The sequence below is a fragment of the Ailuropoda melanoleuca genome, chromosome 17, assembly GCF_002007445.2.
Source record: "Ailuropoda melanoleuca isolate Jingjing chromosome 17, ASM200744v2, whole genome shotgun sequence".
Classification (NCBI taxonomy): Eukaryota; Metazoa; Chordata; class Mammalia; order Carnivora; family Ursidae; genus Ailuropoda; species Ailuropoda melanoleuca.
Genome location: NC_048234.1, coordinates 20,521,049 through 20,542,487, shown reverse-complemented (window position 1 = coordinate 20,542,487; position 21,439 = coordinate 20,521,049). Strand labels below are relative to the sequence as shown.

General features: G+C 43.7%; 1 protein-coding gene across 1 annotated transcript in view; it reads right to left on the bottom strand.

Annotated features, from left to right (window-relative positions):
- GLIS3 (GLIS family zinc finger 3) overlaps nt 1-21,439 on the bottom strand; it is a 454,999-nt gene that overhangs the window by 18,495 nt on the left and 415,065 nt on the right. The window contains 1 exon segment of the mRNA XM_034647147.1: nt 9,360-9,538. Within this exon segment, the coding sequence (XP_034503038.1) occupies nt 9,360-9,538 (179 nt within the window).

The following is a 21,439-nucleotide window of genomic DNA, read 5'->3' as shown; positions in this document are numbered from 1 at the left end:
CGAGCAAACTGCTTAATAAGCAATATAACCGCCCAAGCAGCAGTTAGGGTCACTTCATCCTTGTTATAATGAAACCACCTTTAGAGCTCAATAGGAATATGAAAAGACGCTGAATCATGCTACTATCCAAAGGAAAATGCAAAACAACCTTGCTGCACACGCTGGCGGGAATTAAAATGATTAACGATGTCTAGGGTGGGGACATGGGCACTCACTGTGCTCTGCTGTGGGGTCTAAACGGGCATAGTCTTTGTTAAGGGATCTATGGCAGTACGGACCCAACTCTAAAATGTGCATATCCATCAATCCAGGAATTTTTCTTCCAGAAATAATTCCTGAAGAAATTATGCAAAGAGATACAGATGTGTGAGAGTATTCATGTAAACACTCATATGTGCATAAACAGTTACTTCCCCATGCATGTGCTCGAGAGGCACACACGGAACATGTGAGGCTATCACTCACACACACACACACACACACACACACACACACACACACCCCGTGGGGCAATCCCATTGGAGACAGCGAGAGAGAGAGTGCCCCCTTCCCTAGAGTGACATATTAACTGGCTGAGAGCACAGACTCTGTTATCAGTTGGTCCTGGGTATAGTTTCCAGCTCCACCATTTCGAGAGTAAGAAATCTAGGGCAAATTACTTAACATTTCAGTGATTCAGATCCCTCATCTGTAAAATGGGAGTAAACAATGCCTTCTTTATAGTGTTGTTATGAGATTGATGGGAACGGGCACCATAAGCATTCACCACACTGCCTGACACAGAAGACACGAGATCAAGTGGTCGGTGGGAAACCACTGGCTCACGAACCATAGTCCCTGTACTGCCCGCAGAATTTTAGCCCCGGAACAGACCTCATCATTAATAGTTCCACACTTACACGTCACACAAACAGAATTCCCAAGCAACTAAAAACTTCCATAGTAGTGTATCTACAGGCACCATCTTGAAGGAGAATGAGTGTGGGATTGGGGTCAGACTGTTCCTCAAACCAGCTCGGACATTCCCTAGGTGTGTGACCTGGGGCAAGGTGCTTCATCTTGCAGCCTGGCCTGGGAGGCCAGGGTATGTTGGTATTTTTACTAATGTTATTTTGAGGATTTAACAGCACAAGTGGATATATCCAGAGCACCCAGCACTGGAACATGGAAGAAAAAGAACAACAAACAGCTCTAATTAATCGAGCACCTACTACAGGCTATGCATTTTCTCTCATTCTTGTGTAAACTCTGAAAGAGAGGTATCACTACCTCCCTATTAAGGGCGAGGAAACTGAGATTCAGGGCATTGCATGACTTGTCCATAGGATTCCGATTCAGATCTTCCTGACTCTAGTCTTTTTATCTACCTTTTTTCTTCTTTTTTGGCACCTAGCTTGGAGCCCAATGTGGGGCTCGATCTCACGACCCTGAGATCATGACCTGAGTTGAAATCAAGAATTGGAGTCACCGACAGAGAGTTACCCAGGTGTCTTTTTTTTTTTTTCCTATAGTTCATTATTTCTCTCCCTGTATCATTTGGGCAAGTCACAATTGCCTCTTCTGGTAATCTCCTCTTCTGAGATAATATGACCAATTTAGGGTTATGTAAGCTAGTGGCTATGAACGCTCTGAAAACTGAAAACAATCCTTCACAACCTTTCAGAAACAAGGGACTTTTATCTATGGGAATGCCTCAAACACTTCTTCCCCCAGCTGCCACTGCTCCGCGTTTCAATGCTGGATACTCGGTCCCAGGTGTGCAAAGACTCATGGAAAGGAATACTTACTGCATTAAATTAATCTTACTGTGTTAAGTGAATCACTAGATCATCCTCTTTCCTCTAGGGAGAGGTCTCAGGCAATTGGGTAAGCACTGGATATGTAATGAGGGAGACACAAAAAAGGAGCAAGTGCCCAGAGAAAAGAGGGGCCCTGGAAACTTGACTCCTAATCACGGTTTTACCAAGGGCTGGCTCTACAGATCAGCTTAAGAAGCCGTAAGCAAAAAATCCCTTTCCTCCTCCCCGCACCCCCATCCTTTTATTCATTCATGTTTATTCAATAAACTTTTATTAAGCACTTACTATGTGCAAAACATGGCAGGAGGATACAGTTCCTGTTCCAAGGAAACTTACAATCTAGCTATGGTTAGTTGATCTGGTCATCTTAGTATCCTTAAGGCCAAATGGATTTAGTCTGCATGTGCGTGCGTGTGTGTGTGTGCAGATACTTAATTACATATGTAATTATTTGCACTTCAGTTGTTTCCATAACCAATCGTTTAAACAGCTCTTCTGATGAAGATGGCCATCTTACACCCCTCCCACAAAGCCCAACACGCTGTGGTGCCAACTACACCCCCTGTACACACCTAAATTTAACTTGTGTTTAATAAAATCAGCACACTGTCAGAATTCATCAAGTACTAGTTACGTAAAACTGCTCTTGGGGTAATTTTGTAGTAATTAAGTGTATGAGAGTAATTAAGAATTTCTCTGGATCTAATCATCAATCCCTAGTACTATATAAGCATTAATAACATCATGGCTGATACCAAAAAAATTAGTCCTGATTAGGACTGCTGCTGATAACATTGGGGTCACGTGAAATGTGCTTGTTGGCTCATTCTCCTTGTGAGTATGTCAGAACTTTCTCAGTGAAGACTACCACGCTCTGATTTACAATCAATCTTATTTGTCTTCCCGACATTTCCAGGGCAAATTGTGACAAATGCTTCAATTCTAAGCAACACAATTTCTAGACTTAACTACTTTATTATTTCACAACTTCACCTATGCCAATGTGACTACATTTCCTGTGGGAAGGGGTTTGTTTATTGTCTCTACAATTTTCCTTTAAAAAAAAATAACCTTTAAACATTTAACATAAACCCCCAGAAATGACATCAGTAGTGGCTGTAACCCATAAGACTCTTCTGGAAAGTACCATTGCACAATCACTGTAAGTAAACACAGGAACTCAGAGGAAGAAGTTAAACTTGTAAGGGCCACCTCATTCCATTTAAATATCAATGCCCTGAGATTCCTTAGGCTTGAAAGATGGTTTGGCTCTTTGGTAGGACAAGGCCTTTACAAAGTGTTTTGTTCTTGGAGGCCTGCTGGTGGCTGGAAACCTTTTGTTTCCCAGTGAGGTCAATTTGCACTGGGCTGTCAAGCTTACCATGCCTTACAGAGGTGGGAAAATGTCACCATTGTCTGCGAGCTGACTGGCCAGCCTCTCCGGGACTGCAGGCAGGACAGTTGTAAATCATAAGAACCATAGGAGCCAGGACCCACGGGGAAGGCTCCCACTCCCCACTGTGGCTGTCTTGCTAGCGGAATGCCCAGGCCAGGAGGCAGCCCCACAGTGTTCTCCTAATGAAATCTAATGACTGGATCATGCATGATGGAAATTTGTGTGTTGGCAACTGGCATCCCCAGAGAGTAAAAATAAGAGCAGGCAGTGGAAAGCACAGAAATCTAAGAAACTGGGGGAAAGGGGCATAAAGGGGCAGAACCCTCAGAAAGCCTCCACCACTGATTTCTAAGAGGTAATCAGTGTGAAGGAATCCTAGAGATAGTACCATTTTGCAGACCAGAAAACCAGCAAAGGGAATGTTTGGCCGGCCCCGCGGTGTGCCTATCCAATAAACATTATGAACGGAACCTGTGGTTAAGCCTGGCAATGCACTGAAATATCCTTCTTCCCAGACTCCCTTGCAGGTGATGGCAGTCACGTGACGATGTTCGGAGTATGCTTGTACTTCGTTCTTCTCCCTCCCCCTGCCTGACCCTGGGACGAGATACAGAGAATGTCAGTACCTATATTGTCAACAGGAGGATGGAAGCACCCATTACAGATGGCAAAGCAAAATGCTGGCAGGGGCTGGCCCGTCGTGGGCTCCACAGGCTGCTGCCCCGCCCCCAGTACCATCTACTACCAGGTGTCTTACCTCAGGAGAAGAGTGAGCCCATACGCTTGGAGCGCTGTTCCAGCATGAGAAACAAATCTGGAAAAGTCTTGTGCTCTGGGCAATGTGAATTGCAAATAACAGGCTCTTTGGGAAAACTTGGGATCGGGACAGGCCACTCAAAATCTATGAAACCTTCTAACTCAGCAGTAACAACATAATCAGGAGGGAGTCTGGGCAGCCAGTTCTATGTGGCTAGAGGATCCCTGGTAGTTTGGAAACACATGGACGTGTCAGCTGGAAATGCTGGCTTGCAGGAACGGAGGCGACAGGTGCTAGAACCAGCTTGTGGGAAAGATCGTGATCTGCCCATAGCCAAGGGCCATGCAAGGTCAAGTGCGCACCTCTCTGGGGAAAGAGCCCTTAGGGTCCCGCTCATTCTCAACTGTGTTAAAGAGGGCTGAGGGGCTCCTGCCTGTGTCGGCTTGTGCCTGTGTAGCAGTGAGGCTGCAGGCTTCTTTCATTTCCTTCTCTTGCTACTCCAGCCCCTCTTGCCTAGAAAAGATCGCAGATGAGCACAATTCCCCATTATTCTGATGTCATTCCTCTCCTTACCAGCTGCGTCTGAGTGAACTAGACTGAGTGAACTGGTTCAGTCACTGTTGCTTGGCTGTGGGTGTGGTACAGGTGTGGTACAATATAATCCCAGCAGTTAGGATGCAACCTTTCCACCCCTCTAATTCCATTCCCTACAACAATGCCCTAGCTTACTTTCCTAAAACACAAGGCTGGCTTCACCGCTCAGTGGGATTATACTTAACATGGTCCCAAATCCCTCTATGAGCTGGTCTTGCTGGTTCCCAGCCTCCTCTATTTATCTTCAAAACCCTATTCAAGAGTCACCTCTAGAAACACTTCTATGACACCATCTTCTGAATAAATCAGGTGCCTCTTACTATTATTATTACTATTATTATTGTATGTATCACTGTATTGATTAAATGACATTCATGTTTGCCTGGCACCTAGTGGGTGACCAAAAAACACTGCTGGATTGAACTTGGCCTCTCCTTGATGGGTCCAGAAGCAGGAAGGTTGTGAAAATGCTGTTTTAGGAATTCCCATGGCATTCTAACAGCCTGGAATGAATAGGGCATTTAAAAAGAAATTATCCATGAGTGCCATAACAAAATGTACAAATATCAACTCTCAGGCAACTAATCCAAGCGAAATTCTGAAGCTTGCCCGGGCAAGAGAATGGTCCTAAAGAGAAAGAAAAGACTGAAGAACAAGCTTACGTGATTGGAAAGGGTTGTTCCTATGTTTACATCTAAAATAAAAGACTAAAATGTACTTAGAAGTTGCCTTGGAGATGCCACCCAGAGACCCATAAATGCTATCGACATTCAAACATGAAAAGAAATGACACCCATCCACCTTACTAATGAAGGCAACATAAACGGATGAAGTCAATGCAGAATCAACAAAACTGAGCTCTAGTCCTGGGTCACTTGCTAGGTGAGGGAACTTGAAAAAGCAGCACTACTCATCTTTTCAAAGTGTGCCTTTTACAAAACACTCATTAATATTGTAATAATGTACGGCAACAGATGGTGACTACAGTTAGCACGGGGGGCACTGAGCAAAGTAGAGAGTTGTCAAATCACCGTTGTACACCTGAAACTAACATAACATTGTCTGTCAAGCATACTTCGAGAGTAAATAAATAAACAAATACACACAGAGCACACAAAGTCTATGTGCTGTAGAATTAATATGGCATGAGCAGAGCTCAGTGTGGACTTATTTTCTTCCTCATCCGGAAGACCAAAGCCCGCTGAATGCTGACGTTCATGGCTCCGTGTAAGGTAACAGCATCTACATACAAGTCTATTTCCCCATGGAAAGATGTAAATACATGTTTACTCTGGTGTGCCTTTGACTCAGAAACCCGTAGATGAAGAACGTGGCTTGGAAATGCGGACCCCTTGTTAAAGACGCCTGTGTGCTTTGCCAAGAAGGCAGCGATGCCTAGACATTTTGTATTCTTCTATGTCTCAGCTTCCATCTCTAAAAATATACCGATGACATTTTCTCTGACCTCTACCTACCGCAGGGAATACAGAGGATGGGGGTGAAGGCGCTCATTAAATCCACGCGCTTCTTGACAGACAGAACATTCCTTCATTGTGGCTATCGTGTTAGCAACCCTGACACCGTTCTTGGGGTTTTAAAAATCTCATTTTATTAGGGGATGAAGTTCCCCATGGCCAAGCTGCTGTATGACGCCACCCAGCAAACTAGTCCAACCAAAGCTGACCGTAATTGTAACTCATTTAGAAGGTCTCTGTGCCTCCCCTTGCTCCCAGCACTGTATCACTCACTTGAAAAATATTAGATCAATTTGCTCTTTATCCTAAGGAGCAATTGACGAGAAATGCTCATGCCTACCAAGTTACAGGAAAACATTTTCAGACAAAATGCTTGGAGGATGAAGTAAGGCTGCATCTGGATGCCTACTCCTTCATTGTAGCAGCGGCCCAGTGCCTAAAGCACGGACACTCCCTCTGTGAGCCCGTCACAGCAGCCACTTGCATGTCTTCTAGAAGAAAACTATTATTTCCCAATTTGCATAACTATATCCTGATCTCTTCCAGAAAGGCTTGTCATAGGTATTTATTTTAGGCTGCTTGCTAGCAGTTTCTCATTGGCCATGGGAATTTTTAACAATTGAAGTAAAAGTTAAAAAAACAAAAACAACTCAGTTATTTGAAACAACAGTTCCAAGTTGACAATATATTCATTATTCAACTAAAAAAGAGAAATATGGGAGAAGAGTCTTCTGCCAGGAGGCAGGGCGAAATGATAAGGCAGATCTCATTTTCTGTGTTGTCTTGTTTCATTTTGCATTTGCTGAATGACAGAGTGGGAATCATTTATTCAGTAATACTTACTAAATGCCTACTTTGCACCAAGAATTACGTGTGGCCTAAAGCTAGAAGCATTATCCCTATTCTCAAAGAGTCCAATAAAGAAAAGGGAGGGAGAGGAAGAAGCAGCATTAAATTAATTAAGCTCCTACTCTGTGCCACAAGCTTTTCTTCTGGACTCTTTGTAACCACTGACAAGAGAAGGTAGCTGAGACCCCCAGAAAGTGTTCAGAGTCACACAGTTGAGCAGATTGATATTTGTAATCGAATTGGTCTAATTCCAGAATCTCTTTTAAAGTATCTTCAGAAAGCAGAAAAAGAAGAAAAGAAATTATCCATTATCTCTACTGTCACGATTTAAAAACAAAACAAGACAAAACTCTTCATGCTTGGGAAAATTTCTTTTCCTTTTTTTTTTCTCTATGTGTAGGTTAATTTTTGAATTTTTAAAATACGTTTCGCAGTTGTCATCAAAGTGTCATACGGCCTTTCATTGGAACTATGACATGATCGCCTGAAATACTCCATTATTTTTTATAGCACTGGAGGAAAAATCATTGTCAGTCATACGATGAGACTGACTGACGCATGTTCAGATCTCTGCGATATTAAAATGCGAAGGGTAAAAATGGTGTGTTGTAGGATCAGTGACCTACTCTGTATTCTGGAAAGCTCACGCTCATCCACCTCCGCCTGCCAGTAAGGTTGGCTGCCCGGCACAAGGGACCTGGATCTTCCCTACATTAGACAAGCCCCTCTCCTGAGTCGGGAGGTCTCCCTCAACAGGGAGAGTGCTCTCTTTGTCTTCCTCACACATGCTTTGCTTTGCGTACAGTAGGTGCTCAAGAAATATTTCTGGGTTGAATAAATACATAACTAAAGCTTAAGATGAAGGTTACCAACAGAAGACCGTAACAATCACCACAGGCCCAAACAGTGGTGGGAGCCCACGTTTTGTTGGGAATGAGGGCTTGTGTGACTGCGCTCAGGAAGAGAGGGGGCATGAGGGATGGAACTTGCAGTCGGAGCCAGTGGCCTAGGCTTCTCCAGGTCTTTCCCTACCCACAGCCCACTACTCTGTCCACATGGTCTTCTCTTTGGCTGTCCAGCCCCCACTCTGCTGTCCTCCCCCACACCTAGGTCCACAGAACTGCCTGATTCTGCCAGCACACCTAGTCACACTCACCTGGTATACTACTAATTACTATTTATTTGGGGACACCACCCATTAACATAAAGTAATAACTCACGTGAAGCAAATTCAGGAATCAGCAAGAGGCAGATGGGGGACAGCCCTATATTTCAGAAGGAGCTGAAAATCTCCTTTAAATGGACAGGATCCCTTTTGCCCCCAGGAAGTAAAAGGCTATGTATAGTCTGAGTCCATGCAATTCAACAACTCTACTCAACTTTCTATGGATATTCACAAAGATACCTGCCTGAGTCAGCAGAACTGGTGTAAAGAAAGGAAATTCAGCCAAACTTAGTTCCTCGTGTATGTTCTAAGTTCAACACCAGATCTTCACATTTTGAACACCATCATGATTTCTCTTACCTTCCTTTCCTTCTTTTCTTTCTCTCCATACTTACCAAGTACCTATGTGTCTTTATAACACGTAGAGAACTGTGGTAAGTTCTCCAAGAAAAAGAACAATGGGTCAGAACATTCTGACCCCAGAAAGAAACTTACACATTAATAGAAAGGCAAGTGTTCCTCACAAGGAGTAACTTAACAAGGTAGAGAGAGAGCAAGAGTGATATCTGAGAGATGCAGGTGATATGCAGTCAGAGTCTAGAGACAGAAGAGACGCAACCCAGCTAGGACACCAGGGAAGGCTTCAGAGAGGGGGTGTCACTTCACCTGGGCCTTGAAGAATGGAGAGGTTCTGCGGATATGGGACGTGTGTGGGCAAAAAGCCCTCCTGTTGTTCCTTTTTTTTTTTCTTATAATAATTTTTTTATTATGTTATGTTAGTCCCCATACAATACATCATTAGCTTTTGATGTAGTGTTCCGTGATTCATTAGTTGCGTATAACACCCAGTGCTCCATGCAATACGTGCCCTCCTTACTACCCATCACCAGCCTAGCCCAATCCCCCACCTCTCTCCCCTCTGAAGCCCTCAGTTTGTTTCCCAGAGTCCACAGTCTCTCATGGTTCTTTGCCCCTTCTGATTACCCCCTCTCCATTCTTCCCTTCCTTCTCCTACCGATCTTCCCTTTTATGAGACTGTCTATTGTTTAGGACACAAGGTGCTGAGAGGCTCTCCATGAGGTGTGAAATCACTGATCAGTAAATGGATCATCATCTTGGGCTGACCACTCAGGGGTGTCATGAGTTCTATCAACTTAGGGCCAACACCAGGAAAACGCAATGAGATTTCACGCGAATGAGGTGGGACATTTTAGGCGTGTGACCAAACCAAAGGAAACCATCGCTGGTAACGAAGGTACCTGTCTGGTAGTGACGGCACAATATCACTTTCTGAGACTCAAGGGGCAGTCGGCTCCCCACTTACCATGGACGTGGATTCCATTTGGTTGAAAGGAAGAGTTTGTTTCTGGCTGGTAAGACTTCAGGTGTGGCCCACCCGCTGGCTGCTGGGTGTGGGGAGGCTGTGTTCTCTGCATTACTGAAGAAGGAGCTGGAACTCTCCGGGGGCTGATGTGGTGAGGAGATGGGGCAGAAGGTGCAAACCTGGGAAGATGATTAGGAAAGGAAGCGTGAGGGACATGAAAAAGTGGGAGCAGAGACAAACTCTTCAAAGCCAAATTCCGATTTCCACACTGGCTGGATAAGAGTGTGACAAAAAGCCCTCAAAAGAAATTGGTGAAGACTTTTTCTCCCATCTTTAACCACTGACTTCTCAACTGAGATACTGAGGGGAGAAAAGAGGTCAACGAAGGGAAAATGTAGTCACAGTTTGGGTTTGTCAAGCTTCTTAAAATGCATTTCAAATACTCTGGGTTTGGTGAAATTCAAAGCACATCTTTTGCCAGGCCTCCTTTTCTGCTAATTTTTAAATTCGTCTGCATTTTAGGGGAAATTTGATCCTTATGTTTCTGATTCATTTACACTTAGCTCATAAACATTTTGTTCTGTGAGACATTTCTGAGGTCCAAGAAGTGTTACAAGTCTTTATAATAAACCTCTCTCATCCTGTTCTCTTTAAACAATACATTTTCTTTTGCCAAGAATGAGTGAATTTAAACCTCAAAGATCAAGAGTGGTTTGAGACCCAGAACCTATCTGCATGGGTTCTGCGCTTGGCAAAGAATGCTCGCTGCTCAGGGTACAACCACAACGCCTTGTGGGACATCTCTTGCAGTCACACGTGCTAATCACAGTAAAGCTACTGCTAGGTTCTGAGGAGGGACAGGCAGATACAAGGTGACCTGGTCAACTAACCTGAGACCCAAGACTGATAACTGTCCATCAGTCTTCTGTCAGGGGACATTGGCAGGGTCTGACTCCCTAGGTTTAAAGCCACTTTCTAGCACTGAAGGGAAGGTGCACTTGGCAGAGCAGTGTTCAAGTTTACTGCTGTTCACAAACCACCAAAGTGACCCTCAGTGCCACCCCCAGCTCACTAGGGGGCTGGCATGGGGAACCAGTCAGTGCTGTGAGATGAAGTGACAAAATAATTGGGGAGCAAAGTGTATCAGCAATGAATTGTTTCGTGTCCTTAGAAAGGCCCACCAAGTTTAAAACTTTCAGTTGGCTATTCCTCCAGCCAAGCAAAAAGATAGGCTTTGTCCAACGCTAACATGGAGCAGTGGCCAGAGCGTACACGGCTCACTGCACACGAACGAGTCCCTTTGCTTTGCTGGACTCTTGCGTAGGGCCATAGAGGGTAGGAAGGGAAACCGAACCAGTCAAGTTTATAAAGCAATGTGCACCATTCTGAAGCAGCATATTGACCAGGGCTGGGCTTCTATATTTGTGTTGAGCCAGGAAAGAACGAGGGAATGAAAAAAAAAAAAGTATGGAATTTACATTCTAGACGATTCCTAAATGAATTCTGTCCCGCAAGGGCTATGGAGGAAGGGGATGTGGGAACCGAGGAGGGAGGATGGGGAGAAGAGAAGCCTCCGGAGGAGGCTGAAACAAACTGGCTGTGTTAGGATGCCTATTTTCACTTTGCTGCAGGAGAACAGTAACTGAATACCCTGGGCTGGGGAAATATATATTTTCCAAGTGTATCATCTTAATTGGAATTAGCCTGGAAGATGTGCTGAATGGCTTTGAGAGAACACATCGCAGATGAACCCGGTCACTGCCCTGAGAACATCTAGTAAAAACCCGTGTGCCAGGATTCCTCATATGGAGGCTATTTTCTTAGGGAACATGTCCCTAATGCATCTGGCAACTCTCTCTGAGGTCATGGGAGGCAGCTGAGGAATTGTGGGATCGCAGGCTTTAGGGCTAACAGGAGGCCACACGACCACCCCACCCTGGAGCCCTGTGAGCAGGAGACCCCCAGGGAGAATGGGGAGGACTGGATTCGGAAGACAATCTCCGTCACTGGCATGGCAAAGCAGGAAGATCGTTGACTTGCTTCCTGACTATATTTCTTCATCTGGGAATAGAAGAGGCAGCACACTCTTGATCTTCTGGTCTTTTCTCTGATACTTGTGCCACTCTTCCTTTCTGTTGAGGACTGACGGGGTAGAGAAGTGTGGATGGGGCAAGTCACAGTATGTATAAGTCTGACCCTGATACTGTTGGCTTGATGGAGGAGAGGGATTCTGTTTCACAGTCCCCTGTCCCGGGGCCAGTGAGTCTGACTCAGAAACAAGGGTTTGATTAACAAAGATAGAAAAGATAGATGGGGAGGGGAAAGGAGGCAAAGACTGTCAGCAATAGAAAATCTTTTCTCTGTAATTTGGGGTGATCTGGCTATTGAGTGAACTGTGATTATTAGCTATAAGGAAGGGAAGATTTCAACTAGCGACAAGGACCGAATTCATTTAGGAGTCATCTAGAATGTAAATTCCATACGAGAGATTCGACATCTGTATCCGGACTAAATAGCTCCATATAAACTATGTATCTATGTATCTATCTAGGAGTATACAATTATATGGTAATTCTAAATCATTCTTATCTATTCATTCATGCAAATTCCAAACCCTGGCCATGCCCTCTAGGCTACCACGTATTACAAAACAGTAACGGTGAGCAAAGGAAAAAAAAAATGTGGTAGTATCACAAGGTGTTAGCAATGCTTATTTCAGAGACCTGGGGTGGGGAGTAAAACATACCTACTGACCCTTCGACTGACTCCAGATTTTGCTTTTTGCTAATTCAGGCTGGATTTTTCTCCATGTTATCAAATAAGTAAGGTTATATGGTATAAAGTTAACGCAATTTTAAAATATAGTGTGTCGCTTCATATAAAGTATTAATAAAAACTTATAAGTAAGCTATTGTAGGTGAGATAAACACACACCTAAAGAAGTCCTTGATTTGGAAAGGAAAGGACTGATACAAAAAATGTTAACTTCTACACGTACAGAGAAAAGATGAGAAGTGACAAGATGTGATTACCATTATTCACACAATTGCTAGGAACAAGGAAATAAAGAAAAATTCAGCGCTAAAAAGCCCAGCATAAGAGATGAGTGTATAAATGTGATTGATTTTCAAGTACAGTACTTAGATTTAATTTTGTTACTGTTGAAACACGGTACATACTATTTTATGGAAAAATCCCTCACACTCTCTCTACTAATTTAAACTTAACTTTTATAAACCTGCTTCCATGTTAACCCATTCATAGTAGAGTAAAATTAGCAAATTAAAATCTGAGGCGAGGGGGTAGGAGAGGCGTGCAGAAGTGGGGGGGCCCCTCTGTTAGTGGGAAGGCCCTGGGAGCGTCCAGAGCAATCACTGACAGCTTGTAACAAGACCAATGTCAGAAAGCGTTTTAGAAAAAGCCAAAGGACTCGAGAAACTTGAGTGGTTTGAGGCCATGCCCTCCAGAAGCAAGCAAAGAACCAAAACATGCGCATTTACACAGAAGCTCATTAAGCCAAACATAAAATGTTCTTATTGTTATTGAGGGTAGGCTGTAGGGCCTCAGAACCCCATTTTCTTAGTGCCCTCAGATTTTCCAACCTTGTTTTTTTAATATGCACACATACCCAAAGGAATATGGTCTGAACATTCTGTCCAAAACAGAGTTTTTTTTTTTTAAATCCAAAGATGGTGAATTAAAAATTTTTGATGCTAAAATAAACAGTTTTGATGCTGAGTCTAAGTTGCAGTGATTTGCAATATTTCTCCCGTGGAAGAGCTCGTCCCCCATTACGTCAGGACAAGATGACGTCACTCTAATTCACTCTGAATTACAGCAGGGTCCAAGAGCCAGAAGAGAGAACGTCTAAAATCTTTTTAGGTCCAACTCTGTCCCCCAGCTGCTGGTCTGCAGTTCAAATTTCACAGATTTCACTCAACGTAGCTTACCAGTCTCTTCTTTGAAACAATAGAAGATTGTTAATATAAATATGCACACAACGGACTAGAAATTAAAAAAAAAAAATCACTGCTTACCAGAAACACTTCGCACAAAAGCAAACCAGAGAACAGTCAACCATTTGTACTTTTTTAGTGGAGGAGTTTATATAACCTCAGCGTGAGCCATCCCATGGTTCAATGGTTTGCACCCCTCCCCCACCTCCTGCCAAAAACCCCCAAAACCCCAAAAACAAAACAAAAACAAAACGGGGGGGGGACAGGTTTTAAAGGGCTCATAAAAAAAATCTTCTGGGGAAAAAAAACAACTTAAAAAGGCTTCTGTAAATATATATCTATACACACCTTGGAAAATGTCTTATTATTTGGGGGGATTTAGTCAGTTATGCTCCTTCCCTTCTTGTGGCCCCACTTCCACCCTCGCCTCACACTGAGCTTTCCAGCCTTGCAGTGAGGTTGGCCAGAAGCAAAGAGGTCATCTTTCCTGTAGCTGCAGCACTCAGAAACAGTCTTAGATGCTTCACAGAGTGGTGGATCCAAACTGAGACACACAGAACTGATGAGGTTCACATGCAGAAAAATTGCAAATGGCAGAAGGAGATGGATATCGCTGAAGACCCACTGGGCTTAGATTCCGGCTCTGTCCTTACTAGCTGCGTAACCCTGAATAAATTCCCTGACTTCTCCCAGCCTCAATTTCAAGGATAAAATAAAGATAATCTCAGTGCCTACTGGGGATCATAAAATCTGAGATAACATATTCATTTATTCATTCAAGAGATTTTTATTGAGCACTGACCCAGTGTGTGGCCCTGTTCTAATCACTAGGGACAGAGCAACACAGGACATACATCCCTGCTTTTGTGCAACTTCTATTTCAGGGAGGGGAAGCAGGCAATGAACAAAGTTAAGTAAGCGAACTATATATTGTACTGAGGAAATGAATACTGTAGAGAAAAACCAAGAATGGAAAGTGACGGTTAGGGGCGGATTATGAATAATTTAAAATTGGGAAGTCAGAGATCTCAAAGTACTTTAGACAATGTCTGACACCTTCCAGATGATCAACGCATGTTTATGGAATGAGTGCTCCAAGTGGGATGTACACTTAAGGTACCCCTGACATTAACACATACCCAGTGCTTAAGAGCTCTAGGAGACTGTGGTTCCAGCGCTGCATTTGAATTTCTACGGAGTTCTTAAAGTAAAAAAATCTTAGGACTCTTTTCTCTCTTGACTATTCAGATATGGAAACTAAGGCTCGGAGAAAGCAAGACATTTACTCATCTGGCTAATTTTCTAGTTCTAAGGGCAGATAGTGGTGGTCTTGTTTAAGAGTGTCATTTCTTGGCACTGGGTTTCCCCACAGAGTATCGTGAGTTCACAAATCCATACAATCATATCATGTTCTAGCTGAAAGGCAATGGAATAGCCTTATTTGGATGAGATAAAGTAGGCCCAGAGACATGAAATGATTTGCCCAATCACACAGCTACTTCTCCAGATACCACTCTATCCAAATAAGGTCAGATGCCTAGTGGAGAGTCAAGGCAAGGTGGAGGAGTGGGTGGGGTGAGGGAGGGCAGTGGAGGACTCCAGTGAGCATCTGAGATTTGGAATCTTTTCACCAGCTGGCGGGGACAGGTGTATCAACAATCCACTGCCTTGAAAACATCTGGCAACCTGTTTCCCAGTTTGCTTTGGTGAACTTGTTCAGTTCTGCACTAGAGTTCTTCGTGCCCAAGCTGGGCTTACACCTTTGGTCTTTCCAGCTGGATAACTCCTTTCAAATAATGCTGTCTCCTGTCTATAAGTCCAAGGGGTTTCTATGTCAACTAACAACTGTATTTCTTCAAACAATATTTGCTAATAGACCACGTTGCAGGTTAAGCACATGTCATAAACATGTCTTATTTTTCTTCATTTGTGCTGTATGTTCAAGCAGTTCTAGCAAGCAGCGTGGGACTGTGTGGTTTAGCATTGCGTTGGGGGTTAATGCTTTGAAAAGAAGGGTTTTCAGGATCAAGTAGATTAAATGTTGGTTGATCTGTGCTTTGGGCAGTTCTTTTCTCCCCTCTCTCTTCCACGGGGGTAATGAAGCTCCCAAAGAAGGAAGAATGGATCAGAACAGCTCGTTTTATTGTATTCACATGAAAAATATTATTGATTTGCTGCTAGGGAGTAGAAATAATGGATACAAACTGGTCTATGGTGGATTTGGGGAGGCATTTTTTTTTATCCCCCAAAGAACTGTGGTGGTTTTTAAATTCATCTGTGAAAACTAATCAATAAAAAGTGGCTTTAGCCGTTGGCCAACTACGGAGGGGAAAAAAGGAATCCTTTTCAAAACCTAAAAAGAAAAGCACAGTTTTAAGGATTTCACATCTGATTTAACATCTAAAAAAAACCCCCCAATGATAATACCCCACTTTGTATAGCCAGACAGCACTCCATTTTAGTAGACTTTAGTGGTCTTTATAACGATTTATGAATCACTTCATGAATTCCTGGCTGACTCATCTGGGTGACTATAGTATCTACTTATACTTCCCTTCTGTCTCACAAAAGAGACACTTGGACTCAGTTCAATCCAGATTTGTCCCCGAATGAATCACAGCACGTTACTGGGGGAACTGCAAATTGAATTCTGCTTCTGAGACAATCAAGACCAGCTTTCAGTAATGAAGAAACAGCCGCTGGGAAGTGTGGGTAATTGCAACACTGTCCATCTGGGCAGGACCGAAGCCCGCCAAGAGCTGTATGTCTGTCCGAGGAGTCTGTTCCCAAATAGTCAAAGAGCTGAATCCATCTTCTGCGAGGGCTTAGTGCTTCATTCTCCTCACGAGAGGCTGTGTCCGTATTAACTGCAAATAATTTCTCACGTTGGGCAAGACCAAGGCTCAAATGTGATTGCCGGAGCCTCCACAGACCATGACAAAATGAGGGCTGTGAACTGGCTGTAGGTGAAAAGATCACCAAGGTTTTTCAAAGAAGACTCACACATATATTATGACGAGTGAGTAAGTGTGGAAAATGGGATGGCATGTTCCGGAGGACACTTTCTGCACTTGGGTATAGGGGGTCGGTTCTAAGGCCAGAAAACAAAGTCATCAATGCCCCAAGGCAGAGGAGTGTATTTTTTTCTGGGATAGACTGAAACAGGGCAGAGAGTATTACAATCTCTCTCTCCCCATGGGAATGAAGAGGGAGGGGAGGGGACACCCAGGATATGTCAGAGAAATGAATTATGCAGGACACATTTAACCAAGAGCTGGGATTTTTTGGAATATCTTGACTGCGGAATTGGCTGTGACTCTGTTGTTTGTCTATTTTAGAATCTGATGTGATAGGAAGAAAGGGAAGAAAAGCTGGATTCTGCCAAATCCTCTTTACAAAAAAATCACCAACCAGAAGTGAATTTATCCAGAGTGGTCTTAGACATTTGATGTCAAAAATTCTGCTATAAAAAAGAAAACCTTCTGCAATGAGATCATCCTTTGGGCAGCTCTGAGCAGGTCAGAGCAAGGGGATTAACTCATGGTCCTGTGGCAAAGAGAAGACTCTCTTGTTCAGCACGGTGTGAGGCATAGAGTTCAGTCTGCTTTGCAACAGAGTGGATCAGATGAAAGAAAAACATTGAGAAGTGAGTGTAACGAGAAAGCCAGACGGCACATGAGGGGGAAGAGTGCTGTTTTGTCCAAACATGAGAAAGGGAGGCACAGGTATATAAAAAAATGGCCCCTTCCATGTCTTTCTCCTGGTCTCAAACTGTGAACACGAGCCTCTTGATGACATCGGAAGAACTTTCAGAATTAACTTTAGATGCAGTACTCCTACCAAAGATGGCCAGGTGCCTTTGAAAGCCACTGCCAAACGAGACCTTAAAAGTCAATATAATCCATAAATTTGAAAGAAACTAGCTGGGTTGTGGTTTGATCAGTAATAACATGTGCTGTTTATTTGTGATTTTTTTTTCCTCTTCAGGATGTCAGGTTACTACTGTAGTAACCACAAAGGAATTTTCCGTACTTTCCCTTGACTGCAAAACTCAACATTTGGTTAGAGAAATGAATTGGAAGAAACCACATCTATCAAAAATTCACAATCAGAGAAGGGCTCTTGGTTCTTCTTGATGAAAAGAACATCAAATTCTTGGATGTCTGCTACCGTTTTGTACCTCTAGCTCCTTATCCAGCCCTACACAAAGATAAGTATTTAATAAATGTTGGTCTTTGCTGTTGAGAAATTACTCTGTTGGACAGACCACAGGTTCCACAGACTTAGCTCCCAACTTGGTGCTGGCATTTGTGTCCAGGTGGATGATTCCTTTGCCCAGTTGGAGCTAATTAATGTCCACTTGGATACTATATTTGCCCGGAGACCACAGTTTCTGTTTCTGAGGGGAGAACATCTTATTCAAGAGAATGATTCCAATCATTGACTCTGGGGAAGATGATTAAAACCTAGAAAACTGTTTCTCCTTGCAACTAAACAGAAAAGCAACAAAAGACTATCTTCCAGAAAAAGGAGCAAAAAAACTTTGTCTCGTGGTTTCTGTTCACTTCAGTGGTCTCCTCACCACCAGCAGGCAGGCAGTCCTTCTTTTGCAAAAAGGTATACAGTTCCTTCAGAGCCAATTCCCCCAACTGCTTCCCACCCAAAAGGGGAAAAGATAAAGTTGATTTCCAGGTCACAGTAGAAAGGCTTATGGGCTTTCACTTTGGGAATTCTGTCTTCATATGACCCGCTGTTTAGAGAAAGCAAAGGAATACACTGATATATCCGAATCACATAATGGCTTAGTTTGAACTCCATGTTGCTTCAGGCTAACGCACTAAAGTAGAGGTTGCAAGAAAAGGAATTCTATTTTACCTCAAGCCTTGTTATTGTCATGACTCACTTCCCTGACTGAAAATCCAAGGGGACTAAAAAAACATCATCTTGGGCTTTGCATGAGGTAGATTTGTTTGGAATGTGGGAACAAAATAAAGATGGCTGATTTGGCATTCAGAGGTGAAATGAATGAGACCTCTTTAACATGAAGAACCACTGCACTTCAAAACTAAAAATACGTGGAAAACAATCTGATGTGAAGGGATATGTGGACCATGAGTCAAGCTGTTTGTCTGGTGGAGTGACACACGTACGCTCACATCAGCGTCTCTTGCTTTGCCCTGAGGTGACGCAGGGGAGTGTGCAGATGGAAGAGCAGCAGTCACCTGCTCAGGGTTACTGTTACCTTTCCCAGAAATCACAAAGGAATCATAGTTCTGGTCCTCCCTTCTGTTCACATCTGTTCATCCCACACAATGCCCAAGCGCTGAGAGGGTAAGAGCTGTAAGCATGATAGTCCCTGCTCTCAGGGAGCTCCAGTTCTAGGGGGTTGTAAGCAAGTCAGTAAGGAGACAGAATAATCTCGGGGACTGTTAAATCTATGAAGAGAAACAGAGCAGGGTTACGAAAGAGAGTGAGGTTGGCAGGGGTGGAGGGTTTAGGGGGAGTGGTCAAGAAAGACCTTTCTGAAGACGTAACATCTGAGCAAACACTAGAAATGAAGGCACAAATCATGTAAAGTTCTGGTGAAGGTGCCTTTCAGGTTTCAGGAATAGCATGAACAAAGGCCCTGAGGCAAGATGAGTTGGTGTTTTCCAGGAATAGTAAGAAAACCAGTATGGCCAGAGCAGAATAAGCCGGAGTAGCAGTGGTAAGAGTGCGACTAAGGGCAGACCATAGAGGGCCTTTTCGCCTACTAAAAGGAGTTTGTACTTGACTCCAAGCATGGTTGGGGAGGGATGTGAGCAGGAAATCCTCAGAGACTCCATTTACATTTTGAAGGGCCCCTCTTGTGGTGCGGAGCCCCGGCCTTGTGTGTGCTAATAGGATGGGGTCTACAGCCTGATGCGGGGGCAGTTAGGGGCCTGCTGTAGTTGAGATGGGGGGGGAACAGTGGTGAACTCCACTTGGAGAAATGAAGCTGATTGTGTTTGAAGGTACAGCTAACAGGACTTACAGATTAATGAGATGAGAGAATGCTTGAGAAGAGGAGGGATCAAAGTTGACTAGGTTTTTTAAGTTCTTAGTTGTAAGTTAAGATAGCCATGTAGGCTTAGCTCATTATTCTCCTCCATTATGAAGAAACACACTGGACTCTGAAGATTGTGCTCATAAAAGTTTTGCAGACAACACAGATATTTAAATTAGGGAAAGATCAGAGACAAATCAGAGAAGAGTAGAAAAACCAGTTCAGCAATGTCTTCTTGTTGTTGTTTATTTATTTTTTTTTCCCAATTGGTAAGTAAGAAGAAAGGAGCAAATATCACCAATTTCCCTGTATGTGTGCTAAGAGGAGTAGATTGGGGAAAATATTTTTTTAAAAAGATTTTATTTATTTATTTGAGAGAGAGAGAGAGCACAAGCAGAAGGCCAGTAGAGGGAGAAGCAGACTCCCCACTGAACAGGGAGCCCCATGTGGGGCTTGATCCCAGGAACCCAAGTTCATGACGTGAGCTGAAGGCAGCTGCTTAACCGACTGAGCCACCCAGATGTCCCTCAGGGGACATATTTAAGAAGCTATTAATACGGTGAATATCTCTATGAGAAGTTTCATTCCACAGGCCAATAACCCAACTGACACCTGCCATAGAGGATAAAGCATGGCTGTGGTCACTGATCAGCATCAAAAAAGCTTAAAGTCTTGTGGGCTATTTTGCCCTGGAATAAACTTGGAGAAGTACCAGAAATTTCCACAGATATAAAGAAAAAAAAATAGAGTCAGGACCCCAAGATTTTCTAATCTAAGACCCAATGTTCTCATCTCCATTTTCAAGGCCGGGACATTGGGATTTTCTGCCTCTTCTCTACTCAGAGCATAGACATTGGGAACAACGTTCATCACATTCAGGGATTCTCATGTAAAACGTGTGTGCGCGTGTGCGTATCGCATGTGGATTTTAAACACCACGTCTCTCAACCCTGAATATCTGCGGAAGTCAATTTCCTACAGAGAAACTGACCCTTCATGGGATGCTGAGTGAGGGTAACTGTTTTCCAGAAAGTGCTGCAAGGAGGTGCTCGCGATCATGCAGCACTGGGTGAGCATGACAACGACGGCCTGTCAGAGGACGCGACGCAGATGTCAACACGCAGGCTGAAGAAATGGCTATGTGAAGCCTATGTTTGTTTTTCAACTCTGGCTTTTCTCAGGTATTTCGATGATCAAGATTGACAAGCTTTATTTTAGGGCCAGTGCTATTAATTGCCCCGTAAGTCAGGTATCTTTCTGTCCCTGTGGGAGAGTGTGATGCACCTCAGGGAAGCGCATACAGCAGCGCTCAGTGGATGAGTCGTGATTACATTACAACACATGGCAGCGTGGATCCCTCTTAATGACACCCAGGTCTTCTCCGAGAGAAGATGAGTGCGGCCAACTTCCGGGTGACATCAGAGCTCTCGCTTCCACATTTTCGTCACTGTGTCTCTCACATGCAGGTGGTTTTATTGTTGTTGTTGTTTTTTTTTTTTTATACTCAGTGACTCTTCAAAACCCTCCAATATCAAGGTCATGACTACATAAATTACAAGCTTGGAATGGTAAGGGGCAAAACTGGTGTTTCCAATTACATTAAAAAAGAAAGTAATATAAAACCCGTGCTTCCTCGCTGGTGTAGGATATAAAAGGACAGCGTTTGTCTCTCGAGGACCACACAGACCATTTGTCTATTCTTTGTCATTTCTTCTTCTGTTGGGTATAGAATATGTTCTGAACTCTTGCTGGGTGGATAACACGATGTATGCCAGAGTCCCTAGGGTGCACTTCCTGGGCAAATACACAAATCCCTGTCCTCGAGGGAAAGCCCAGTTTCCTGAAGGCAGCTTATGAGGCCCCTTCCCCACCCCATGTGAAGCCCCACCCCTGCTGGCATTCCCTTCTCTCAGCTCCTGTGCGTACCCACGGGGCCTGGCCGGGGCTGACAGACTTTCAGATTTCAGGGATATGTTTCTTCTTCTATTTCTCCCATGCTTCCCCAATTTGGGGGCATTTTTGTGTGCCTTTCAGTGTGCCCCCACATCTTCCTCTGGCAGCCCTGCATAATAGCCTAAGTTATGACTGCCTGTTGGCCA